Source organism: Ctenopharyngodon idella, chromosome 22, assembly GCF_019924925.1.
Source record: "Ctenopharyngodon idella isolate HZGC_01 chromosome 22, HZGC01, whole genome shotgun sequence".
Classification (NCBI taxonomy): Eukaryota; Metazoa; Chordata; class Actinopteri; order Cypriniformes; family Xenocyprididae; genus Ctenopharyngodon; species Ctenopharyngodon idella.
The window spans coordinates 5618393-5639714 of NC_067241.1; the positions used below are offsets into that span (position 1 = coordinate 5618393).

The following is a 21322-nucleotide window of genomic DNA, read 5'->3' on the forward strand; positions in this document are numbered from 1 at the left end:
AAATAGAGTCTGCTGTTATTATTCAGTCTTATCATCTACTATTTTTACGCTTTATGTCATCCATCAACCTCTCACTGTGCTGTAGGCTACCAGATACAAATGTATGAAATCACTACCTGTTGTACATATTAAAACAGATTATTTCTTTCAAAATTGGAAATTAAAATTAAAAAAGGAATTATCCCTGCATCCAGAGAATAGCGATGGAATATCAAAAACTCTACCATGCTGAACATCCTAAACCATAATCTGCTGGACTGGATTAGGCTGGTCTGGTCTCCCAGCCATCTTAAACTAGTCTTTGCTGGTTTAACTAGGTCAGCTGGTCTCCAAGCCTAACCATCTGAAAAATGGAAGAAAAGAAAAAAATCCTTTAAAAACAGATCAGCTAAAACCAGAAAATGTTTTCCAGCATTCAAAGTTTATATTAATATTCTAAATTCTTGAGGAAATATGAACATTTACATTAGATTAAAAATGTAGCAACATATAGATGTACTACTGTTATTTGAATGTGATTTGGGAACATAAAGCTTAATAAGCTTAATGTATAAGTAAAGCACCTAAAAAACAAACAGGCCAATTTTTGCCCCAAGATACATGGTAATGGTTCACTGACGATTTAGTTAATGACAAAAATGTGCAGTAAAACTGCCCCCTTCGATTTGCATATATTAATTCAAAACATATTTTAATATGTAACCCGTGGTGGTGTTTAAAACGCATTAATGACCCAATTCATAAACGAGCTGCGTTTTATTTTATAGATATTTCCTCACTCTGGTCTTATTATTAGATCACTATTTTTAATAACAGCTAAAGTTCGCCGTCATGTGGTCAAAACAGTTACAAGAAAAACCCGCGCATGCGCTATGGTGCTTAACTTCCAGCCATTCGCTCGGCCACTATCAATCGATCAGAGAGCGGAAGATGGCGGCGCGACGAGGCTGAGCACTGAGATCGATCACCGAAACACTCGATTGGACGGATCAGCTGAAGTCTGGAAAAGCTAGAAACTCGTCCATTATATAAGGTAAAGAACGTCAAACATGACCCGATCATCCTGTTGTTTTTAGGACTACTTTTCAGATACGTCTCTAAACGAACGCGCAGCTAAAATGAGCAAAGAAGAGGCAGGATCATAGCCCGCCTCTGTCAGCGCCATCTTGATCCAGCAGGGCCAGGCACGCTAAATTAATCCCGGAGCTGAGAGAGAGAGAGAGGACTCATAATCAATCCGCAACATCGTCACATTCTTGTTGGGTTATTGCGCAGTTGCTCGCCAAATCACTAGACACATTTACTCGCTAAAGCCAGACAATCAGACATCATTGTGCTCGACTCGGCTGATAATGACAGTTTGAATTAGGCTGCAGGACAAAATGTCCCGAGCGAGCTCGAGATAAACGTTTCAGTGTCACACAGAAACACACACACGGACTGTTACGTAATGATGTTTGTTTACTGAAGTAAATAAAGTCTGTTGGATGATTAATGTTTGGGCAATGTACATGCACTGAATCATAATGAGAATAATGCACCATGGAGGGATAATTTTGTACTGTGGATTAGATAATTTCATTGAAAGGATTACATATTCAGATAACCTACAGCAGTACTGTTGGATGAGATGTAGATCATAGAACAGGAATAAATCTTCAGTTTTAGTACTTCAAATTGTGAAAGTACTTGCTTTGAAAAATACAATATTGAATCATGGCGATAATCACTATAGACACGAAGGACGACGTTTTCTCTGCATTATTCAGATGGTTGTGTGTTGATTCTTAAACTTTTACATATGGTAAATTGACAGGGACTGTGACAGAATTTATATGAATGGGCTTGGGACAAAGTTGACCATACAAAGGTCCTGGTTCACCTCAATTTGTTTACATCCTTGCAAACTGAGACATTTTGTTTGTGAGGCTCAATTTCAAAAGCAGCAATAGTGCAATAAAAAAAAAAATATATTCTTTTCTTTTCATGATCAGGATACTGTGGCCTTAAGTGCTATAGTCTGCTGCATCAGTTATGGACTTTCCTTGGCACAGTGGGAAAGTCCTTGGGCAACTTAATGAACAACGTCAATTGGGTCTTCTTTGTGACTGCACTTTTGTGGTGGATGGAGTAGACTTCAAAGCCCACAAGGCTGTGCTGGCAGCATGTAGTGCTTACTTCCGCACACTCTTTTTGGACCAGAAAGATGTTGTTCATCTTGATATCAGCAATGCAGCAGGTAGGCTTGCATTCTTATGGAGAACTTTAATTAAAGGGGCTGTCCACCTAAAAATGTAAATTTGGTCATCAATTACTCATCCTCATGTCGTTTCAAATGCATTTCTTTCTTTCTGCGGAACACAAAAGAAGATATTTTAAAGAACGTTGGGAACCTAACAATATTGGTGCCCATTGATCTCCATTGTATGGACAAAGAACACAAAATATTTTCTTTCATGTTCCACAAAAGAAAGAAAGTCATACACTTTTGGAACAACATGAGGGTGAGTAATTATTTTTGGGTTAACCCCAAAAATAATCCCATTAATCTGATCTTTTGTAGTTAATTGTATTTAATTAAATTTTAACATTTCTGTGCTCATTAGTTGTTTTTCTGCCTTTGTCCAATGTGTTCAATCTTTTATTCAGGTCTTGAGCAGGTCCTTGAGTTTATGTACACCGCAAAGCTGACTTTGAACCCTCAGAACATAGAGGACGTTATTGCTGTAGCTACTTTCCTTCAAATGCAGGAAATTGTCAATGCTTGTTCAGCTTTTCAGTCCTTGACTGTCCCTTCATCAACCAAACCTGGTTAGTGCAGAGTTCAGATTCTCATATGCTGTTAGTTTAAGAAGGTACTAAAGTTATGTCTTTCAAGTCACCCTTTCTCATTTGTGTTCATGAAAAGTAGTAGTAACTGAGCCGGTGGAGGAGCAGCCGAGATCTGTGAATAATCCGGAGGATGCAAGTTCCCAGGAGGAGCAGGAGAGTCATTCAGTGACTCAGAATGAGGTTCCTGAAGTGAAGGAAACTCCCTCACAGTCGGAAACAACAGAAACCCAGGAGACTGTGAGCAACATGACTGAGAAACAAAGCACAAAGTCTCTGAGAGCTGTCAGCAAAATTAGTGGGCTGTCCAAAACGAGACAAAAAAAAGCCAGTCTCTTGGATAGTAAGGCAGAAACAGAGGAAGAGAGAGCCACAAAAGAGATTCCACCCTACCAAGATGACCCTTCTGATGCAGACTACACTCCTAGTTAGTGTCCATTCTCTACTCGTAGTGCTTTTGTTAAAGGGATAGTTCACCCAAAAATGAAAATTTGATGTTTATCTGCTTACCCTCAGGGCATCCAAGATGTAGGTGACTGTTTCTTCAGTAGAACACAAATGATGATTTTTAAGTCCAACCGTTGCAGTCTGTCAGTCTTATAATGCATGTCAATGGGAACTCAATCTATAAGAGTCAAAAAAACATGCACAGACAAATCCAAATTAAACCCTGCGGCTTGTGACGACACATTGATGTCCTAAAACACGAAACAATCGGATTGTGCGAGAAACCGAACAGTAATTATATAATATTTTTTACCTCTAATACACCACTATGTCCAACTGCCTTGAGCGCACGCACGGCATCCAGTGCGTGAGGTGTGTACGCGCTCTGGCGTAGTTTAAAGGATTAGTCCACTTTCAAATAAAATTTTCCTGATAATTTCTCCACGTCATCCAAGATGTTCATGTCTTTCTTTCTTCAGTCGAAAAGAAATTAAGGTTTTTGATGAAAACATTCCAGGATTATTCTCCTTATAGTGGACTTCAAAGGTCTCTCCAAACGGTTGAAGGTCAAAATTACAGTTTCAGTGCAGCTTCAAAGGGCTTTAAACGATACCAGACGAGGAATAAGGGTCTTATCTAGTGAAACGATCAGTCATTTTCTAAATAAATACAAACACAAATGATCGCACGTGCTTCCGCTTTCCGTATTCTTCAAAAAGCTTACACTCTATGTCCTACGCCTTCCCTATTCAACTTACGGAATGAACGCGGCGCCAATTCCGTTTTTTCCGTAAGTTGAATAGGGAAGGCGTAGGACATACAGCGTAAGCTTTTTGAAGAATGGAAGTCCACTATAAGGAGAATAATCCTGGAATGTTTTCATCAAAAACCTTAATTTCTTTTCGACCAAAGAAAGAAAGACATGAACATCTTGGATGACATGGGGGTGAGTAAATTATCAGAAAAATTATATTTGAAAGTGGACTAATCCTTTAAACTACGCTAGAGCGCGTACACACCTCATGCACCGGATGCCGTGCGCAAGGCACTTGGACATAGTGGTGTATTAGAGGTAAAAAATTATATAAATACTGTTCAGTTTCTCGCACAAACCGATCGTTTCGTGTCTTAGGACATCAATGTGTCGTCACGAGCTGCAGGGTTCAATTTGGATTTGTCTGTGCATGTTTTTTTGACTCTTATAGATTGAGTTGCTATTGACATGCATTATAAGACTGACAGACCGCAACGGTTGGACTTGAAAAGCATCATTTGTGTTCTACTGAAGAAACAAAGTCACCTACATCTTGGATGCCCTGGGGGTAAGCAGATAAACATCAAATTTTCATTTTTGGGTGAACTATCCCTTTAATGTTAACCATGTTTCAATACTTGTGTGACACTATACTGCTCCTACAGATCTCTCACAGAGGATGGCGGCTAAACGGTCGTATGTTAGCACAAGGAGAAGCAAGTCGAAATATGCAACCGTTCACACATCTGCACAAGGTAAATTCTGCCTTATATAACTATGGTGTACATTCACCTTATATTTTTATGTTTAGGTTTCATAACTGTTAACCTTTTTACTAAAAGCTGATGACACAGAGGAAAGTGTGTCAAAAACTGAGAGCGTGGAGAACGTGGTACAAGAAGAGGATGAAGGAGAGGATGAAGGAGAAGAGGAGGAGGAGCAGGAAGAAGGAGATGAGGAGATGGACACAGAAGATGGAGAAACGACGGGTTCGGAGGGGAAGCAGTCTGCGACCGCAGCTGAGCGCAGTGAGTCCAGAGCATATGGCTCCATCATACACAAATGTGAGGTGAGAAATTCTTCAATTTTGTGATCTTTATTGTCTTTGTCCTTTAGAAAAGTTGTATACACTCTTAAAAGTAAAGGTTTTAATAGGTTTAATAGATCTCTTTTCTGTTGTATTTTCATTTTGGTTATCTGATTCGTGCAGGACTGTGGGAAGAAATTTACACACACAGGCAATTTTAAACGTCACATGCGCATCCACACTGGTGAGAAGCCATTTAGTTGCAGAGACTGTAACAAAGCCTTCTCAGACCCAGCTGCCTGCAAAGCACATGAGAAAACACACAGGTGAGCCTAATGCTCTTCCTCTACAGTCTCATCTGACTTGTCAACTATAAGATGAAATAAGTAAACCATATTTACAGAAAAACTTCACAATGTGCAGTTTTTCTTACTCACATTCTTACACGTTTCTGTTTCTCCAGTCCTCTAAAGCCATACTGCTGTTCCACTTGCGGAAAGAGTTATCGGCAAATCAGTCTGCTGAACCTACACCGGAAGCGACACACAGGATGAGGCACGGTACAGCTGTGAGGATTGTGGGAAGCTCTTCACCACTTCTGGAAACCTAAAGCGGCATCAGTTGGTGCACAGTGGAGAAAAACCCTACCACTGTGACTACTGCGAACGGGCCTTTTCTGACCCCACTGCCAAGATGCGACATCTAGAGACCCACGATACTGACAAAGGTCACAAATGTCAACACTGTGACAAGAAATTCAACCAGGTGAGGAATCCATTTAAACTTTAATATTTGACCACTATTGTCTATATAAATGTAATTATAAAAACCTTACAGTAGTATAATGATGAAAAAAGAGCCTTAATGTTCATATTATATGTAAAATATACACTAACGTTCAAATGTCTGGGGTCAGTAATTTTTTTTAACGCTTTTATTCAGCATGGTTTCCACAAAAATCTTAAGTAGCACAACTGTTTACAACATTGATGATAATATTAAGAATAATATTTTTTCTTGAGCATCAAATCAGCATATTAGAATGGTTTCTGAAGGATCATGTGACACTGAAGACTGAAGTAATGATGCTGAAAATTCAGCTTTGCCATCACAGGAAAAAAATACTTTTTAAAATATATTAAATTAAAAGACAGCTATTTTAAATTGTAATAATATTTTACAATATTACTGTTTTTATGGTAAAACTTTACAATGATGTATCATTTGTTAACATTAGTTAATGCATTAGTTAACATGAACTAACAGTGAGCAATATATTTTTACAAATTTTATTAACCTTGGTTAATGTTAGTTAATAAAAATGTTTGTTTATATTTATGTTAGTTCACAGTGCATTAAAAATTTTTAACAGATACAGCTTTTGAACAATGTATTAGTAAATGTTGAGACATTAACTAAGATTAATAAATGCTGTATAAGTATTGCTCATTGTTAGTTAATGTTTGTAGTTAACTAATGTTACCAAATGAAACCTTATTAAGTGTTACCATTTTTACTGTAGTTTTGATCAAATAAATGCTGTCTTGTTAAGCATAAGAGACTTCTTTCAAAAACATTCAAAATTTTTACAGACCCCAAACTTTTGAATGGTAATGTACATTTACTTAATAATTTAGTAATATTATTGTAAACATTACAACAATATATAATATAGAATAAATTATGATAAATGAAAATATTTACTGTAAATAAAATATAAATTATATTAAAAATAATAAAAATGTATATATTTTTAAAAGGTTATTAATATTGTAAGCATCACAACAGAATGTCATACTCTCGCATTATGTATATTATATGTAATGCATTAGAAATAATTCTGTAAATATAGTATAATATAATATGCAGACAAAATGTATATATTTTATATAAATGTATATAGCATTATACCATATTATTGAAATTATATTGTAGCCATTTCTACAACAGTATACTACAAAAAAGCCATTTTGATGGGGCTTAACAAAATGCTCAGGACACATCTTTTTCTGTTATTGAGGCAGAATGTGCAGTAAACTGATATCTGTAAACAGATAGATTTTTATATATTTTTTCTTTTTCTAGTTGGGGAACCTGAAAGCACACCTGAAGATCCACATTGCAGATGGGCCACTTAAGTGTAAGGAATGTGGGAAACAGTTCACCACCTCAGGTGAGATTTACACATTGGGACAAGGTGTGGCATTTTTGCAGCAATATATACATGCGCAAAGAATTTTTAATGTCCCTCCATGGTCTGTTCACAGGCAACCTGAAGAGACACCTGCGTGTGCACAGTGGTGAAAAGCCTTTTGTCTGTATGCACTGCCAGAGAGCCTTTGCCGACCCTGGGGCCTTGCAGAGACATGTGCGCATCCACACAGGTATGAGACGTTTCTCATATCACTGTTATATTTAAAGAGGACTTATTATTCCCTTTTACAATGTCTTGATGTTGTTCCGAATGTTCACACTTAAATGTCCAAAAAACACATTATTTTTCGCATATTTTACATTATTGCAGCACCTCTCTTCCCAGTCAGTCTGTAACGCTCTCTGTGAAGCCAGTCCTTCCGAAAAATGCAATGTGCTCTGATTGGTTGGCTGGATTAGTGTGTTGTGATTGGTCAACCCCTTCAAGCATGTTTTGGAAATGTCACTTTAGATCCGGGTGGAAAAATCAGCCTCTCTTCAGAAACAGAGCTTACTGATATAAAGAATAAAACTATAGAAAGTTGAAAATGTAAAAAAGCATAATAGGTCCTCTTTAAAAGTTTATTTGAATGTTTCTGTCTTACTGTTTTAGGGGAAAAGCCCTGTCTGTGTCTGATTTGTGGAAAAGGCTTCACACAGGCCAGTTCACTGATTGCTCATGTTCGCCAACACACTGGGGAGAAACCGTATGTGTGTGACCGCTGTGGAAAAAGGTATTTGAGACACTGCATGAATGATTTTGCATAGATTCACAACGGCACCACATATTAAAAGTTTGATTTGACAATCATACCTCAAAGGTTTGTCCAGTCCAGCCAGCTGGCCAATCACATCCGTCATCATGACAATATCCGACCACACAAGTGCCACACCTGTAACAAAGCGTTTGTCAATGTGGGAGATCTCTCAAAGCATATCATCATTCACACAGGTAAGATGCAACATTTTTTTTTTATATTTGAGCCTTTTCTTGTGTATTTCTCTCTTATGGGCTTCTAATGACTTCTTGTTTACAGGGGAGAAACCTTTCCTGTGCGATAAGTGTGGCCGAGGATTCAACCGTGTGGATAATCTGCGTTCCCATGTGAAGACGGTGCACCAAGGGAAGGCGGGCATGAAGAGACTGGTGGTGGCTGAGGAGGATGACGAGGAGGAGAAGCTGCTGCCTGACTCTGCCACCGGCTCAGAGCTCGACAATAACGAAGTCAACATTGTCACGGTTACTACAGATGACATTGTGACTTTGGCCACAGAGGCTCTGGCTGGCAGTACTGTAGCACAACTCACAGGTGAGAGAATGTGACAGAGGAGTGTGATAAAACTGATTATTACACTGTGCCTTGTAGAAAGGTGATTCCTAAGGGAATATGCTAAATCTGAGTGTCACCATAATGACACTTGGATGGTTTACTGATAATATTTGTTTTTCTTGACCCCCGTAGTGTTGCCAGTGGCAACCTCTGTATCCGCAGATGAAACTGAGGCACTGAAAGCAGAGATCACCAAAGCGGTGGAGAAAGTCCAAGAAGCAGGTGAGTAATAAATAATTTATATACTCTATATATTAGCGCTGTCAATAGATTAAAAAAATTAACAAATGAATCATTCTCAGACTTAATGCTGACAATAATGGAACCACTTGGGAGAGAACACTCAGAAGACTTATTTCTTTGCACAAAAGAGGACAATGGTACAAGAGGATTACCATTTTAATTGTGAAAATATAGCAAAAGTAACACAGAAACTCAAAAAGAATAGACTTCTGGAAATGGAAAAAGAATGGATCAATCATTTTGTATCTAACATCATCCAAAATGTATGACATTCCTCAGTATAGTGAGAAGTGCCTGGGCTTCATAGTGAAGTTCTGTGGTAGTAAAGTTCTTAATATAGGGATTTATATGAGTCCTAAAGAAGAGGGGGAGTTATGCTTAATCAATAATGGTGTGTCATGAATTCACACACCATTGTGTGATGTAATACAAAATCTTCAAATGGAAGATGCTACCTTCTCCTTATTCCCTGCGTTTTTGGGCACTTTTTCAACATGACAATGACTCTGTACATTCTCCCAAGGTGAAAGTCCATCAGTGGACAAGTATTTCACCCAACCTTAAAGGGGACCTATAATGCTCCTTTTACAAGATTTAATATAAGTCTCTGGTGTCCCCAAAATGTATCTGTGAAGTTTCAGCTCAAAATACCCCACATATAATTTATTATAGCTTGTCAAATTTGCTCCTATTTGGGTGTGAGCAAAAACACATAGTTTTTGTATGTGTCGCTTTAAATGCAAATGAGCTGCTGCTCCCGGCCCCCTTTCCAGAAGAGGGTGGAGCTTTAACATCTCGCACTTCGGTTGCTCAACAACAACAAAGCTGGAGAATCTCACGCAGCCAAAATGACGATTGTCAGTAACGGTGTTCAGCCTTACATTGATCAAACCGGAGTCGGACACTGATGGAAAGCATCTGCAACTTTTAGAATGCATCTGGACGTTTCTGAACGGTTAGTGGATAAATTTATGTAGTTGCTGTGGAGTTGATTCAACTCAACGACTAGCATGTGCCGTCATGTTAAAGGGTTAGTTCACCCAAAAATGAAAATAATGTAATTTATTACTCACCCTCATGTCGTTCTACAGCCGTAAGACCTTCGTTCATCTTCCGAACACAAATTAAGATAGTGTTGATGTAATCCGATGGCTCAGTGAGGCCTCTATTGAGAGCAAAGCCATTCAAACTCTCAAGGTCCATAAAGGTGCTAAAAACATATTTGAAACAGTTCATGTGAGTTCAGTGGTTCTATCTTAATATTATAAAGCGACGAGAATACTTTTTGTGCGCCAAAAAAACAAAATAACGACTTTCCAACAATATCTATATGGACCGATTTCAAAACACTGCTTCAGAGCTTTACGAATCGAATCAGTGAATCGGAGCGCCAAAGTCACGTGATTTCAGCAGAAACAAAAGATTCATAAAGCTCAGAAGCTTCATGAGTTTTGAAATCGGCCCATATAGATATTGTTGAAAAGTCATTATTTATTTATTTTTTTTGGCACACAAAAAGTATTCTCGTCGCTTTATAATATTAAGATAGAACCACTGAACTCACATGAACTGTTTCAAATATGTTTTTAGCACCTTTATGGACCTTGAGAGTTTCAGTGGCTTTGCTCTCAATAGAGGCCTCACTGAGCCATCGGATTTCATCAACAATATCTTAATTTTTGTTTGGAAGGTGAATGAAGGTCTTACAGGGTGTAGAACGACAAGAGGGTGAGTAATAAATGACATTATTTTCATTTTTGGGTGAACTAACCCTTTAATCTTGTGCAAATCCAGCGTTGAATTGACCCTCGTTTGTGAAGCAGTCCGGCGTAAAATGATGGCATGGCAGCAACACTCTACTACAACAACTCTTCCGCTTCTCTAAAGTAGCCCAACATGGCCTCGCCCCCTTTGTTGCGTGTTCCCTGGGGGCAGGGTTTATGTAAATTTTGGGGTTTGTGATGTCACCAACCCAGGAAGAATCTTGTTGTAGTCCCTTTCATCCGTTTGTTGTAGTCCTTAAAAAGAGATTTCTGTATTAGAAAATATATCCTTTTTGTATTGAACTTTGAGCGTCGTGACTTTGCAGATGTTGTTTATGCTCAAACAGCAACATTACACACTAACTAAAGTTAAAAACAATGAAATCATAATCAAGGAGTCCTTTAACACTATTGGGCACCTGTGGGGGATTTTGTAGAGACAAGGTTGAGCAACACTCCTACTCAAACATCAGAGCACTCAAGCAGGTCATCGTCCAGGAGTTACACAGAATAGATTGCTCACTCAATGCCAAGCTGAAATAGTGTGCTGCTCTATTCCTGCAGATCCCAACACCCAGATCTTGTATGCATGTGACTCATGTGGTGAGAAGTTCCTGGATGCCAGCTCTCTCGCCCAGCACGTACGCATTCACACTGCCCAGGCCCTGGTCATGTTTCAGGCGGACTCTGACTTTTATCAGCAGTACGCAGGAGACGGCACATGGCAAACCACCGAGCAGGTCATCCAGGGAGGGGAGCTCTTGTTCCGGACACGGGAAGAGGACAGCGAGGAAGGAGAAGGAGCTCTAGCCCAGCCAGAATCTCAAACCGAGGGGGCAGAGGAGGAGACCAGTTCACAGGCAGAGACAGAGGAGGGGTCTGGAAAGGTGTAGTCTGGAAGCCAAAAACAGTGAAGAGTTTCTGACCTGAATTAGCCCATTGAGAGTTAAAAGGAAAGAGAGATCCACATGGAGTTTAGACTGTAACAAAGTGTATAATATTTCTCATCAGAGGTATGGTTATTACTGATTAACATGCTATAATTAAACACACTCATATTTTGAAAATGCTAGGTAGATGTGATAATATCTCAAACCACAGCACTATTAAAAGTACATTGTATAGAGTTAAGTTTAAATAAAAAAGAAAAAATGTAATTTAATATGAACAAAACTTAATTTGTAATGCTGTCAAACCTTTTAATACTGTTGTCTCCCTGTAAATGTTCTCTGCCAGATCATGTATTCACACTATTGTAGACTGAGGCCAATTAAACATATGACTGTCGTGCAAGTTTTCATTTTTCAACAAATCAGCTACCAAATTTTTATTTATCGATTCATTTATTAGTGATTTGTGGTTTGTGGAGTTTACTCATTTTCCACTTGAGCATAGTACTGCTTGAACATTTTCATTTTAAAATGCATTCTAGAGAATGGACTATTCTTGTTATTACTACTGTGTGTTGCAATCAATCTTTTATTTTTGAATATCACAGCTTTCGTTGTCAAATACTCTCATATAAACTAGTATTACAAGTGGTCAAGTATGCAATTTAATGGTTTGTTAATAAAGTACTATCTTTTGGTTGGTAGTTGAGTTACTATTGCCACTGAAATAAATGTCTATACTATTGCCAGGAAAGCAAAGCTACTGGTTGTTTACCTTAATTTTATTTTCATGAAAACGCATTGAGACTTTGATGAGAGCTTTAAAAATCTAATCAGTTTAAAAACTACTTGGACCACATTACAAAGCATTTTGTTGAATGCGGTTTGACATGGACTGCAGGTTTCAGAGGTATGGGTGCTTTGTTGTTTTAAAGTGTGGTTATGTTCAGTAATAGGCTTCCAGTGGCAGTAATTGCAAACTGCTCTTTCATGTGGTGTTTCAAGTTGTGTGCAAATTAAGGATTGAACCTTTGCTTTGAAACAAATTTCAGTTGTTTCATGTGTCATAGATCATTGAGGTTTACAAATAACAACAGTTAGGTAAATGAGCAGGAAAACAGGTGTTGATTGTTTGGCTTTTTTTTGTTCTTCTTCTTTTTAAAAAATATACATATATTTGGTTTGGAGCTATTTGTCACACTTTTTACTCAAGTGAATTTTTCTCAGGTTTTCATTTTCTGTATAGGGCATGGTATAGGGACATACATTGAGCATTTCCGCCATTTTTGTCCAAATTGACACTGGTAAGTTGTCACAATAGAACTTGCAAGCTACAGTATCTCACAAAAGTGAGTACACCCCTCATATTTCAGCAACCATTTTATTATATGTTCTCAAGGGACAGTACTATAGAAATTAAAATTGGATATACTTTAGAGTAGTCAATGTGCTGCTTGTATAGCAGTACAGATTTACTGTCCTCTGAAAATAACTCAACACACAGCCATTATTGTCTAAATAACTGGCAACAAAAGTGAGTACACCCTAAGTGAACATGTCAAAACTGTGTCCAAAGTGTCAATATTTTGTGTGAGCACCATTGTTATTTAGCACTGCCTTAATCCTCCTGGGCATGGAGTTCACCAGAGCTGCACAGGTTGTTGCTGGGATCCTCTTCCACTTCTCCATAATGACATCACGGAGCTGCTGGATGTTAGACACATGGTGCTTCTCCACCTTCTGCTTGAGGATGCCCCACAGGTGCTCAGTAGGGTTCAGAGACATACTTGGCCACTCCATCACCTTCAGCTTCCTCAGCAAGGCAGTTGTCATCTTGGTGGTGTGTTTGGGGTCATTATCATGCCGTTCAGCCCAGTTTCTGCAGGGAGGGCATCATGTTCTGCTTAAGAATGCCACAGTACATGTTGGAATCCATGTTTCCCTCAATGAAGCAGAGCTCCCCAGTACCAGCAGCAATCATGCAGCCCCAGACCATGATGCTACCACCACCATGCTTGACTGTAGGCAAGACAGTTTTCTTGGTACTCCTCACCAGGGCGTCGCCACACATGCTGGACACCATCTGAGCCAAACAAGTTTGTCTTAGTCTCATCAGACCACAGGACATGGTTCCAGTAATTCATGCTCTTGGACAGGTTGTCTTCAGCAAACTGTTTGAGGGCTTTCTTGTGAGCCAGCTTCAGAACAGGCTTCCTTCTGGGACGACGGCCATGCAAACCGACTTGTTGCAGTGTGCGGCGTATGATCTGAGCGCTGACAAACTGACCTTCTGCTTCTGCAACCTCTAAAGCAATGCTGGCAGCACTCATGCATCTGTTTTTTGAAGCCAGCTTCTGCACCTGACGCACAGCACAAGGTCTCAACTTCTTTGATTCAACTTCTTTGGCCTGTTCCGAGTGGAACCCGTCTTGGAAAACCTCTCTCTATGACTCTGGCCACAGTGCTGTAACTCAGTTTCATGGTGTTACTAATCTTCTTATAGCCTAGGCCATCTTTGTGGAGAGCAACAATTCTAATTCTCAAATCCTCAGAGAGTTCTTTGCCATGAGGTGCCATGTTGAACATCCAGTGATCAGTATGAGAGAATTGTACTCAAAGCACCAAATTTTAACTGCTCTAATACAAGATCCACACATTTGTATGGTCCTGTCAAGCAGACAAAAACATGAACATGATGAACAGCACATGTGGCTTTGCATGGTTAAACAACATACAACTGTTATCACTTAGGGTGTACTCACTTTTGTTGCCAGCTATTTTGACAATAATGGCTGTATGTTAAGTTATTTTCAGAGGACAGTAAATCTATACTGCAATACAAGCACCACATTGACTACTCTAAAATGTATCCAAGTTTCATTTCTATAGTATTGTCCCTTGAGAAGATATACTAAAATGGTTGCTGAAATGTGAGGGGTGTACTCACTTTTGTGAGATACTGTAAATGTAAAACAGTAAAATTATGAAAAGTAATTTAATTCATGAAACGCCACACAAATGTAAAATGTATTATATAAAAAGTGTAATGGATTAAATAACCAACACATATATAATAGATATATATAATAATATCTTCACGTTCAGTTTTATAAAATTCATAGCACTTACTGCCACACATCGAGGCCTGCTCAACGAAAAGCAGATAGTTGTGTTGCACTGACCCCTGTTGGTCGTTAAAAATTTAAAGATAGTTGCATGCACATAACACGAAAAGACTATGATTTTTTTTCCCAAATCTATCTATAAGAATAATCAGTTCACTCGCATAAATTAAATTAAATTATTAACAAATATTAATTGTTTGAAAATAAATGTGAAATGGAATAAATAAAATTGTTAATTTAAATGTAATTGTTAATAAATAAATAAATTGATCCAACTGCATGTATGTTTCATCAAATGCTTCCTGCAAAAGAAGTGTTTTATTTACAGTCTATGGTTTTATGTGTGGACATGACAGATATTTTGTCTCATTATAATATTAATAAGCCTATGAGGCAGCACGCGATTGGCTGCAGCTCTGGGTCAGAGTTCGCATCCGCGTTAGCGCTGACGTTGTCCAAAGGAGGAAAATGGCGATGGGTTGCTTGTCAATGAGGGACACCGCGACTGTGGCAACATTAACCTGCAAAAGACGGCGTGCTACAATGTTTCCCACATTGTCTGGTGGGTTCAGCAAAAGCACTCTGTTTGCTTTATCCCTGGCGTTAATGTTGCAGGCGGTTTTAGGAGACGGAAAGACTCTCGTTTTGCTGGACAATCCCAACATCAGAGACACCCATTCAATCTTCTTCCGCAGTTTAGCAGGTGAGCTACACATTATCTGATATTTTTTATTAAAGTACTACAAATTATCACATTAGCACCTGGAAATAAGTTTAATATATTCATTTATATGCTATATGAGTAGAAGATGCGGGTTAAGAATATGCGAATGTGATTGAGTAATTGCACCAACATGCCTGTACTGACACAAAAAGGTATATGGTACGTTTCTTTTTAAGTGTTTTAACCCATAATTGCATTCTTGTTGTTTTCAGATCGTGGGTTTGACCTTACCTTCAAGACTGCTGATGATCCTGGTCTCTCTCTGATAAAGTATGGCCAGTTCCTCTACGACCATCTCATCCTTTTCTCTCCATCAGTGGAAGGTGAGGACTGTTGAATTTCATGTCATGCTGCAATTTTTATTTTTGAATATCCATTTTCTTATGTTTACAAATATCCAATAAACAGATTTTGGGGGCAACATCAACGTAGAGACCATTACGGCCTTCATTGATGGTGGAGGAAATGTTCTTATTGCTGCCAGCTCAGATATTGGTGAGTGCTGTGTTGGTTTTTAATAAGTGTACGCATATTGGCCTGTTGATGTCAATGTAATATTTTTACCTATATGACTCTGGCAGGTGACCCTCTGAGAGAGCTAGGCAGTGAATGTGGGATTGAATTTGATGAGGAGAAAACCGCTGTCATTGACCACCATAACTATGATGTGTCTGATCCTGGCGAGGTAAGTAATGGAAGGAGGAAAAACAGCTTCAAGCAGTTTATATAAAATGAAATGTGAAAATATGAACATGAAATAAAAATTGACATTTATTTTCTTAATGCACTCTTCTCGTATTATTGTCCATGACTCTTCAGTACACCAGTCTTTGGAATCTCGTAATGTAAATTATTTGCATAGACTCTGAAATGATTGGCTGTAGGCTGTTTGGCTTTAGCCAATAGCAAGATAGCATTTAGTCATTGGTTTTTCAGACGAATCACTTTGATTTAAAATAATTCATTGAAGTACCCCCTCAGATTTTAAGTTAATATTTTGATAATTTAGCAATACTTAACATGTGCACTGTTCTCTGATATTGGTTAATGGTCACATGACATGCAGGTAAACAAATAAAATATTTAATCTTTTTTTGTAACACTAATTTAGTGCTTTATTATGAAAACTATGTGAAATAAATATTATGGCAACAATAGAAAAAGATATAATGTGAAACAATTGAGGGTGAACTTGACCTTGGAATTAAAATGGGTTGCTATTTTATGTTAAATTAATATTGTAATTCTTTTACTCTCTTGACATTTACACCACAGTTTCAAATCTTTGTTTGAAGCCTTATCATGCATGTTAAAGTTTAATTCTTTATTCTTTTTTTTTTTTTTTTTCAGCACACGCTTATTGTTGCAGATCCAGAGAATCTTCTTAAAGCCCCAACTATAGTTGGCAATCCCACTGATAAACCAGTCCTGTTCAAAGGTGTTGGGTAAGTGGTCTCTTGATACCCTGTTACTTGCTTATTGTGAAAATGTAACTGTTTAAGTTACAAGTTACCTCTCTTCCTCAGCATGGTGGCTGACCCAGATAACTCTCTGGTGCTGGACATTCTGACAGGATCCTCTACTTCATACTCCTACTTTCCTGATCGTCCCATCACACAGGTAAATATTTCAAAGCGTGGTGCTTGATGACAGCCAAAATCTTTTAATTTTACATTTTTAAAAGATTCATTCCCACTCACCTCAGTTCCCTTTTTGCTTTCCAGTATCCTCATGCAGTTGGAAAGAACACCCTACTGATTGCCGGTCTGCAGGCAAGAAACAATGCGCGTGTGGTTTTCAGTGGATCATTGCTCTTCTTCAGTGATGCTTTCTTCAACTCCCCTGTGCAGAAGGCTGCCCCTGGTTCAAAGAGGTCTGTTATGTTACATTGCTATATATTCAGACATTAAAATGCATTGTGACATTAGGTTGAAATCATATGTCTTAGTGTCCTACCGATATGGATTTTTGATGGCCGATGCTGATATAAAGTCAGTAGGCTATATGTGATATTACGCTATTTATTTTAAAGATAGTAAATAACACATGCATAACAGTTGCTACAATAAAAGTAATTAATTTGCATATTTACTGGATTAGAAGCATTTAATTGTAAAATATATAAAAATGCTTTAAACTTGACAAAATACAACTCTAAAATAAACAGATTTAAACTTCTTGATTCTGTAATGCTATTATAGTATTTTTCACAAATAAAGAGAAAGATGAAAATATGAATAAAAAGGAAGTAAACACTGTAACCAACAGCGAAATCAGTAATCTGATAAGTCTGTGTGCACTGGGAATCATATTTTATCAAATAAAGACCAGGTAGGGCTTATTTTACATACAATGAATATGACATGAACATCATAGTGCCAACTGAATATAGCAGAGCACAGTTTGAATGAAATGTCTGCATATGTCTGTTCTATTCAAATGTGTATTTGATGAATGTTAACATTATATGAGAAAGTATTACAGCATTTGTCTGTTTATTACTAATAATAGAAATGCAAATGCTGTAATACTTTTTTTTTCATATGACATTCTTTTTTTCTTGTTTAACAGTTCTGTGTAATATTCTGTGTAATTTAGACAGTACTGTTAAACAAAGACAGTAAACTAATGAAGACTCACTTTGACACTTATTGGCCAAACTGGCCAAAACTTAATGGCCAATGCTGATAATTAAAACATGCCAAATATTGGTTGATATATTGGTCAACCATTAATATGTGTTTTTATGTTTGATCAATTGTGAAGTTAAGGCTCTCAACTAAACTAACTGTGCCATGCTTAAAGATATTCTTCATTTGTTTAGAGTTTTTATAATGCATGATGTGTCTATTCTTCATAGATATGAACAGACTGGTAACCAGGAGCTGGCTGAGGCCCTGTCCCGCTGGGTGTTTAAGGAGGCTGGTGTTCTGAGGGTTGGGGCTGTTACCCATCATCCAGTTGGAGAGAGCACACCCCCTGCTGCCTATACCATCACTGACCTTGTGGTGAGGCATAGCGTATATTGTTTTTATAGGCATTATAAGGGGCTTTCGCACCGAATAGTTCTAGGAACGCAGTTATAGGAACTAGCCGCTAGGATAGTTCCCAGAGAACTAATTTCTCCCCCGGGTCATGTTCCTGGTTGCATTCGCACTGGGAATAGGAACTGTGAAGCGGCCGGCAGCGGCGTCTTTAAGCACGGCGTTTACAAACTCTAAAAAATGGTGAATGGAGGATGCCGTGATCGGAGCGGTGTTTGTTGTGTGTCGTGGGTTTCGTGATAACGGAGATTGAATGTAAACACATAATTTACACGATTGAAAGAGCAAAAAGTCAGGCTAAGAGACGAAATCTCCTATGACAACTTTCAGTATTGCATATCATCGAGGCGGAGAAAAGAACACAACCCTGCAGACAACAGGTAAATGCCGTTATCGCCTTTTTCCATGTTCGTGAAGTAAATGTTTACACGGCTTTGTAAAATGTTGAATGCCGGTGTTTGACATGCGTTTGACCAATCAACGTACACTTAAGTCACTAATAGTTCCTATAGTGCTGGTTTAGACCCTACTCTGAAGTAGGAGCTAATTTAGTTCCCCCAAAAGGAGTTCCTAGAACTAAAATCGTTCCTAGTTCCTGAGGTGCGGCACGGCAAAATCCAGATACTTCAGCCAATAGTTCTAGGAACTATGAAAAGGTTCCTCCGGTGCGAAAGCCCCTATAGTTCATTTGACAGTTTTGGAACTGGAAGTGTCTTCTGATTTGTGACTGAAGCAAGCAAATATTTTGCTTGTTAATTCTGGAGAATGTTTTCACATTTCTTTCAAAGTAACATGGTATGCTCAACAAACAGAGCAATTTGACTTACTACTACTGTCTGCATTGTCTCTACAGGAATACAGCATTGTGATTGAGATGCTGTCTGGTGGAAAGTGGGTGCCTTTTGATGGAGATGACATTCAGCTGGAATTTGTCAGAATTGATCCATTTGTTAGGACCTATCTTAGGAAAAATGGTATGTTATTATTATAGTCTCAAGTGCATGTACACCACCTTTTGAAATGTTGGGGTCAGTAAGAGTTTTTTAATACCTTTATTCAGAAAAGATGCTTTAAATTGATCAAAAGTGTCAGTAAAAACTTTCTATTCATCAAAGAATCCTAAAAAAACATCACATTTTCCACAAAAATATTGTTATTGTTATTCCACAATAATATTATCATTGTTTTTAACAATAATAATAAGGAATGTTTCTTGTGCACCAAATCGGCATATTAGAATGATTTCTGAAGGATCATGTGACACTGAAGACTGGAGTAATGATGATGATAAATTCAGCTTTGCATCACAGGAATAAATTACATTTTAGAAAAAATAGTTATTTAAAATTGTAATATTTCGCAATATTACTGCTTTGTATTTTTGATCAAATAAATGCAGCCTTGGCTGAGTGTAAGAGACATCTTTCAAAAACATAATGTTACTGACCCCAAATTTTTAAATAGTAGTGTATGTTAATAATGAATGGCATTAAAAATATATGACTGTTTGTTTAGGTGGAAAATACAGTGTACAGTTCAAGCTTCCAGATGTATATGGAGTTTTTCAGTTTAAAGTTGACTACAACAGACTTGGCTACACACACCTGTACTCCTCAACCCAGGTGAGATTCATAATTCATTTTAAAACTTTCTGTATATATTTAGGGTTCTCAACATTTCCGTAGTGATTTACTAAGACTCTTGATATTTACTGATTCTTTTGTTATTCCACAGGTGTCTGTCCGCCCCCTGCAGCATACCCAATATGAGCGCTTTATCCCCTCTGCCTTTCCATATTATGCCAGTGCCTTCTCTATGATGGCAGGACTCTTTGTCTTCAGTTTTGTCTTTCTGCATATGAGAGAAAAAGAGAAGTCTGATTAAAATGAGTACCAGTAATGAGGAGTGCAAGAAAATGTAAAAACAAAGCTGATGTGCTCCAGACCTCTAGCAGTCATGATGAATAGAGATCTGAAATATGTTGGTATGGGCTCGTTTTGGTGAGTTGGATGGTGTGCCATTACAACAAAAGACAACAATTGTAAATCATTTTTTTGGAGGGGGGTTGGGTAATCTAACAAAAGATGTTTTTGTTTTCTGGTTTGCCATTTGGTTATTTAAAGTGATTTTGGGGCACTCTTATTTGTATAAAAGGCAACTTGAATTGGTTTTTATTATACAACATGCACTGATGTTTCGGCTCTTGCTATGAGAAGATTGTTTTGGAATCTACCATTTGTAAAAAGAGGAATGGATGCTCAAAATGTGGTTGAAACACCTGAAGGCAGTAAAGTTTTAACATTCCACCACTACACTTTTTCGTCTCTCTGTTGTTCAGTTGCATCACACTTGAAAGTGCCTGATTCTATTCATGATGGTTTTAGGAGTTATAAATAGTTCTTACAGAACCTCATCTCTAAACTACACCGGCCAAGTTTATTTTATTTGTGACGTTTTTCCTTTCAGTTCTTAAATATATGAGTATTTAGGAATCAAAAGGAATATGGGATAGTGTGACAATATATCAACACTGTATATACACAGATGACGTGCATTATCATTTTTTTAATATTTTATTTGATACACTACTGTTCCAAAGTTTGGGGTTGTTGAATCTTATATATGTTTGTTTTTGAAAGAAATCTCTTGTGTTCAGCAAGGCTGCATTTTTTTGATCAAGAATACAGTAAAAACAGTAATATTGTAAAATATTACAATTTAAAATAACTTTTTTATTTCTTGAAACAATATTTCTATTTTAAAATATATATATTTTTTTTTCCTAAGATGGCAGATCTGAATTTTCAGCAGTCATTACTCCAGTTTGTGTCGCATAGTCCTTCAGAAATCATGTTGATTTGATGCTTTATCAATGTTTTTATTGTAATACATTTTTTCAAGATTTATTAGAAATAGAAGTCTAATGCTATACATGTTTGCTGAATAAAAGTT

The 21322-nt window shown here is 37.7% G+C and overlaps 2 protein-coding genes across 2 annotated transcripts; both read left to right on the forward strand.

Moving 5' to 3' along the window:
* Window positions 1-873: 873 nt before the first annotated feature.
* zbtb17 (zinc finger and BTB domain containing 17) lies at window positions 874-12174 on the forward strand. Its single transcript, XM_051879622.1, is given in 16 exon segments — window positions 874-1033; window positions 1995-2239; window positions 2650-2811; window positions 2909-3256; window positions 4696-4785; window positions 4873-5099; window positions 5241-5383; window positions 5521-5608; window positions 5610-5822; window positions 7143-7230; window positions 7325-7441; window positions 7864-7984; window positions 8072-8202; window positions 8288-8560; window positions 8714-8803; window positions 11152-12174. Coding segments are annotated over 15 exon segments (2625 nt in total). The 5' UTR covers window positions 874-1033; window positions 1995-2034; the 3' UTR covers window positions 11481-12174.
* A 2857-nt stretch (window positions 12175-15031) lies between these two features.
* Window positions 15032-20684, forward strand: ddost (dolichyl-diphosphooligosaccharide--protein glycosyltransferase subunit (non-catalytic)). Its single transcript, XM_051879623.1, has 11 exons — window positions 15032-15305; window positions 15539-15649; window positions 15735-15821; window positions 15908-16011; window positions 16677-16771; window positions 16853-16946; window positions 17051-17199; window positions 18187-18334; window positions 19224-19344; window positions 19886-19992; window positions 20105-20684. Exons 1-11 carry the CDS (start codon window positions 15071-15073, stop codon window positions 20252-20254), a joined length of 1401 nt encoding a protein of 466 aa, XP_051735583.1. The 5' UTR covers window positions 15032-15070; the 3' UTR covers window positions 20255-20684.
* The last annotated feature ends 638 nt before the right edge of the window (window positions 20685-21322 follow it).

Coding starts and splice junctions, on each gene's coding strand:
- ddost (XM_051879623.1), top strand. CDS start 15,071: ATGGCGATGGGTTGCTTGTCAATGAGGGACACCGCGACTGTGGCAACA. Junction 17,200..18,186: donor GCTGCCCCTGGTTCAAAGAG/GTCTGTTATGTT, acceptor TATTCTTCATAG/ATATGAACAGACTGGTAACC. Junction 19,345..19,885: donor GACCTATCTTAGGAAAAATG/GTATGTTATTAT, acceptor CTGTTTGTTTAG/GTGGAAAATACAGTGTACAG.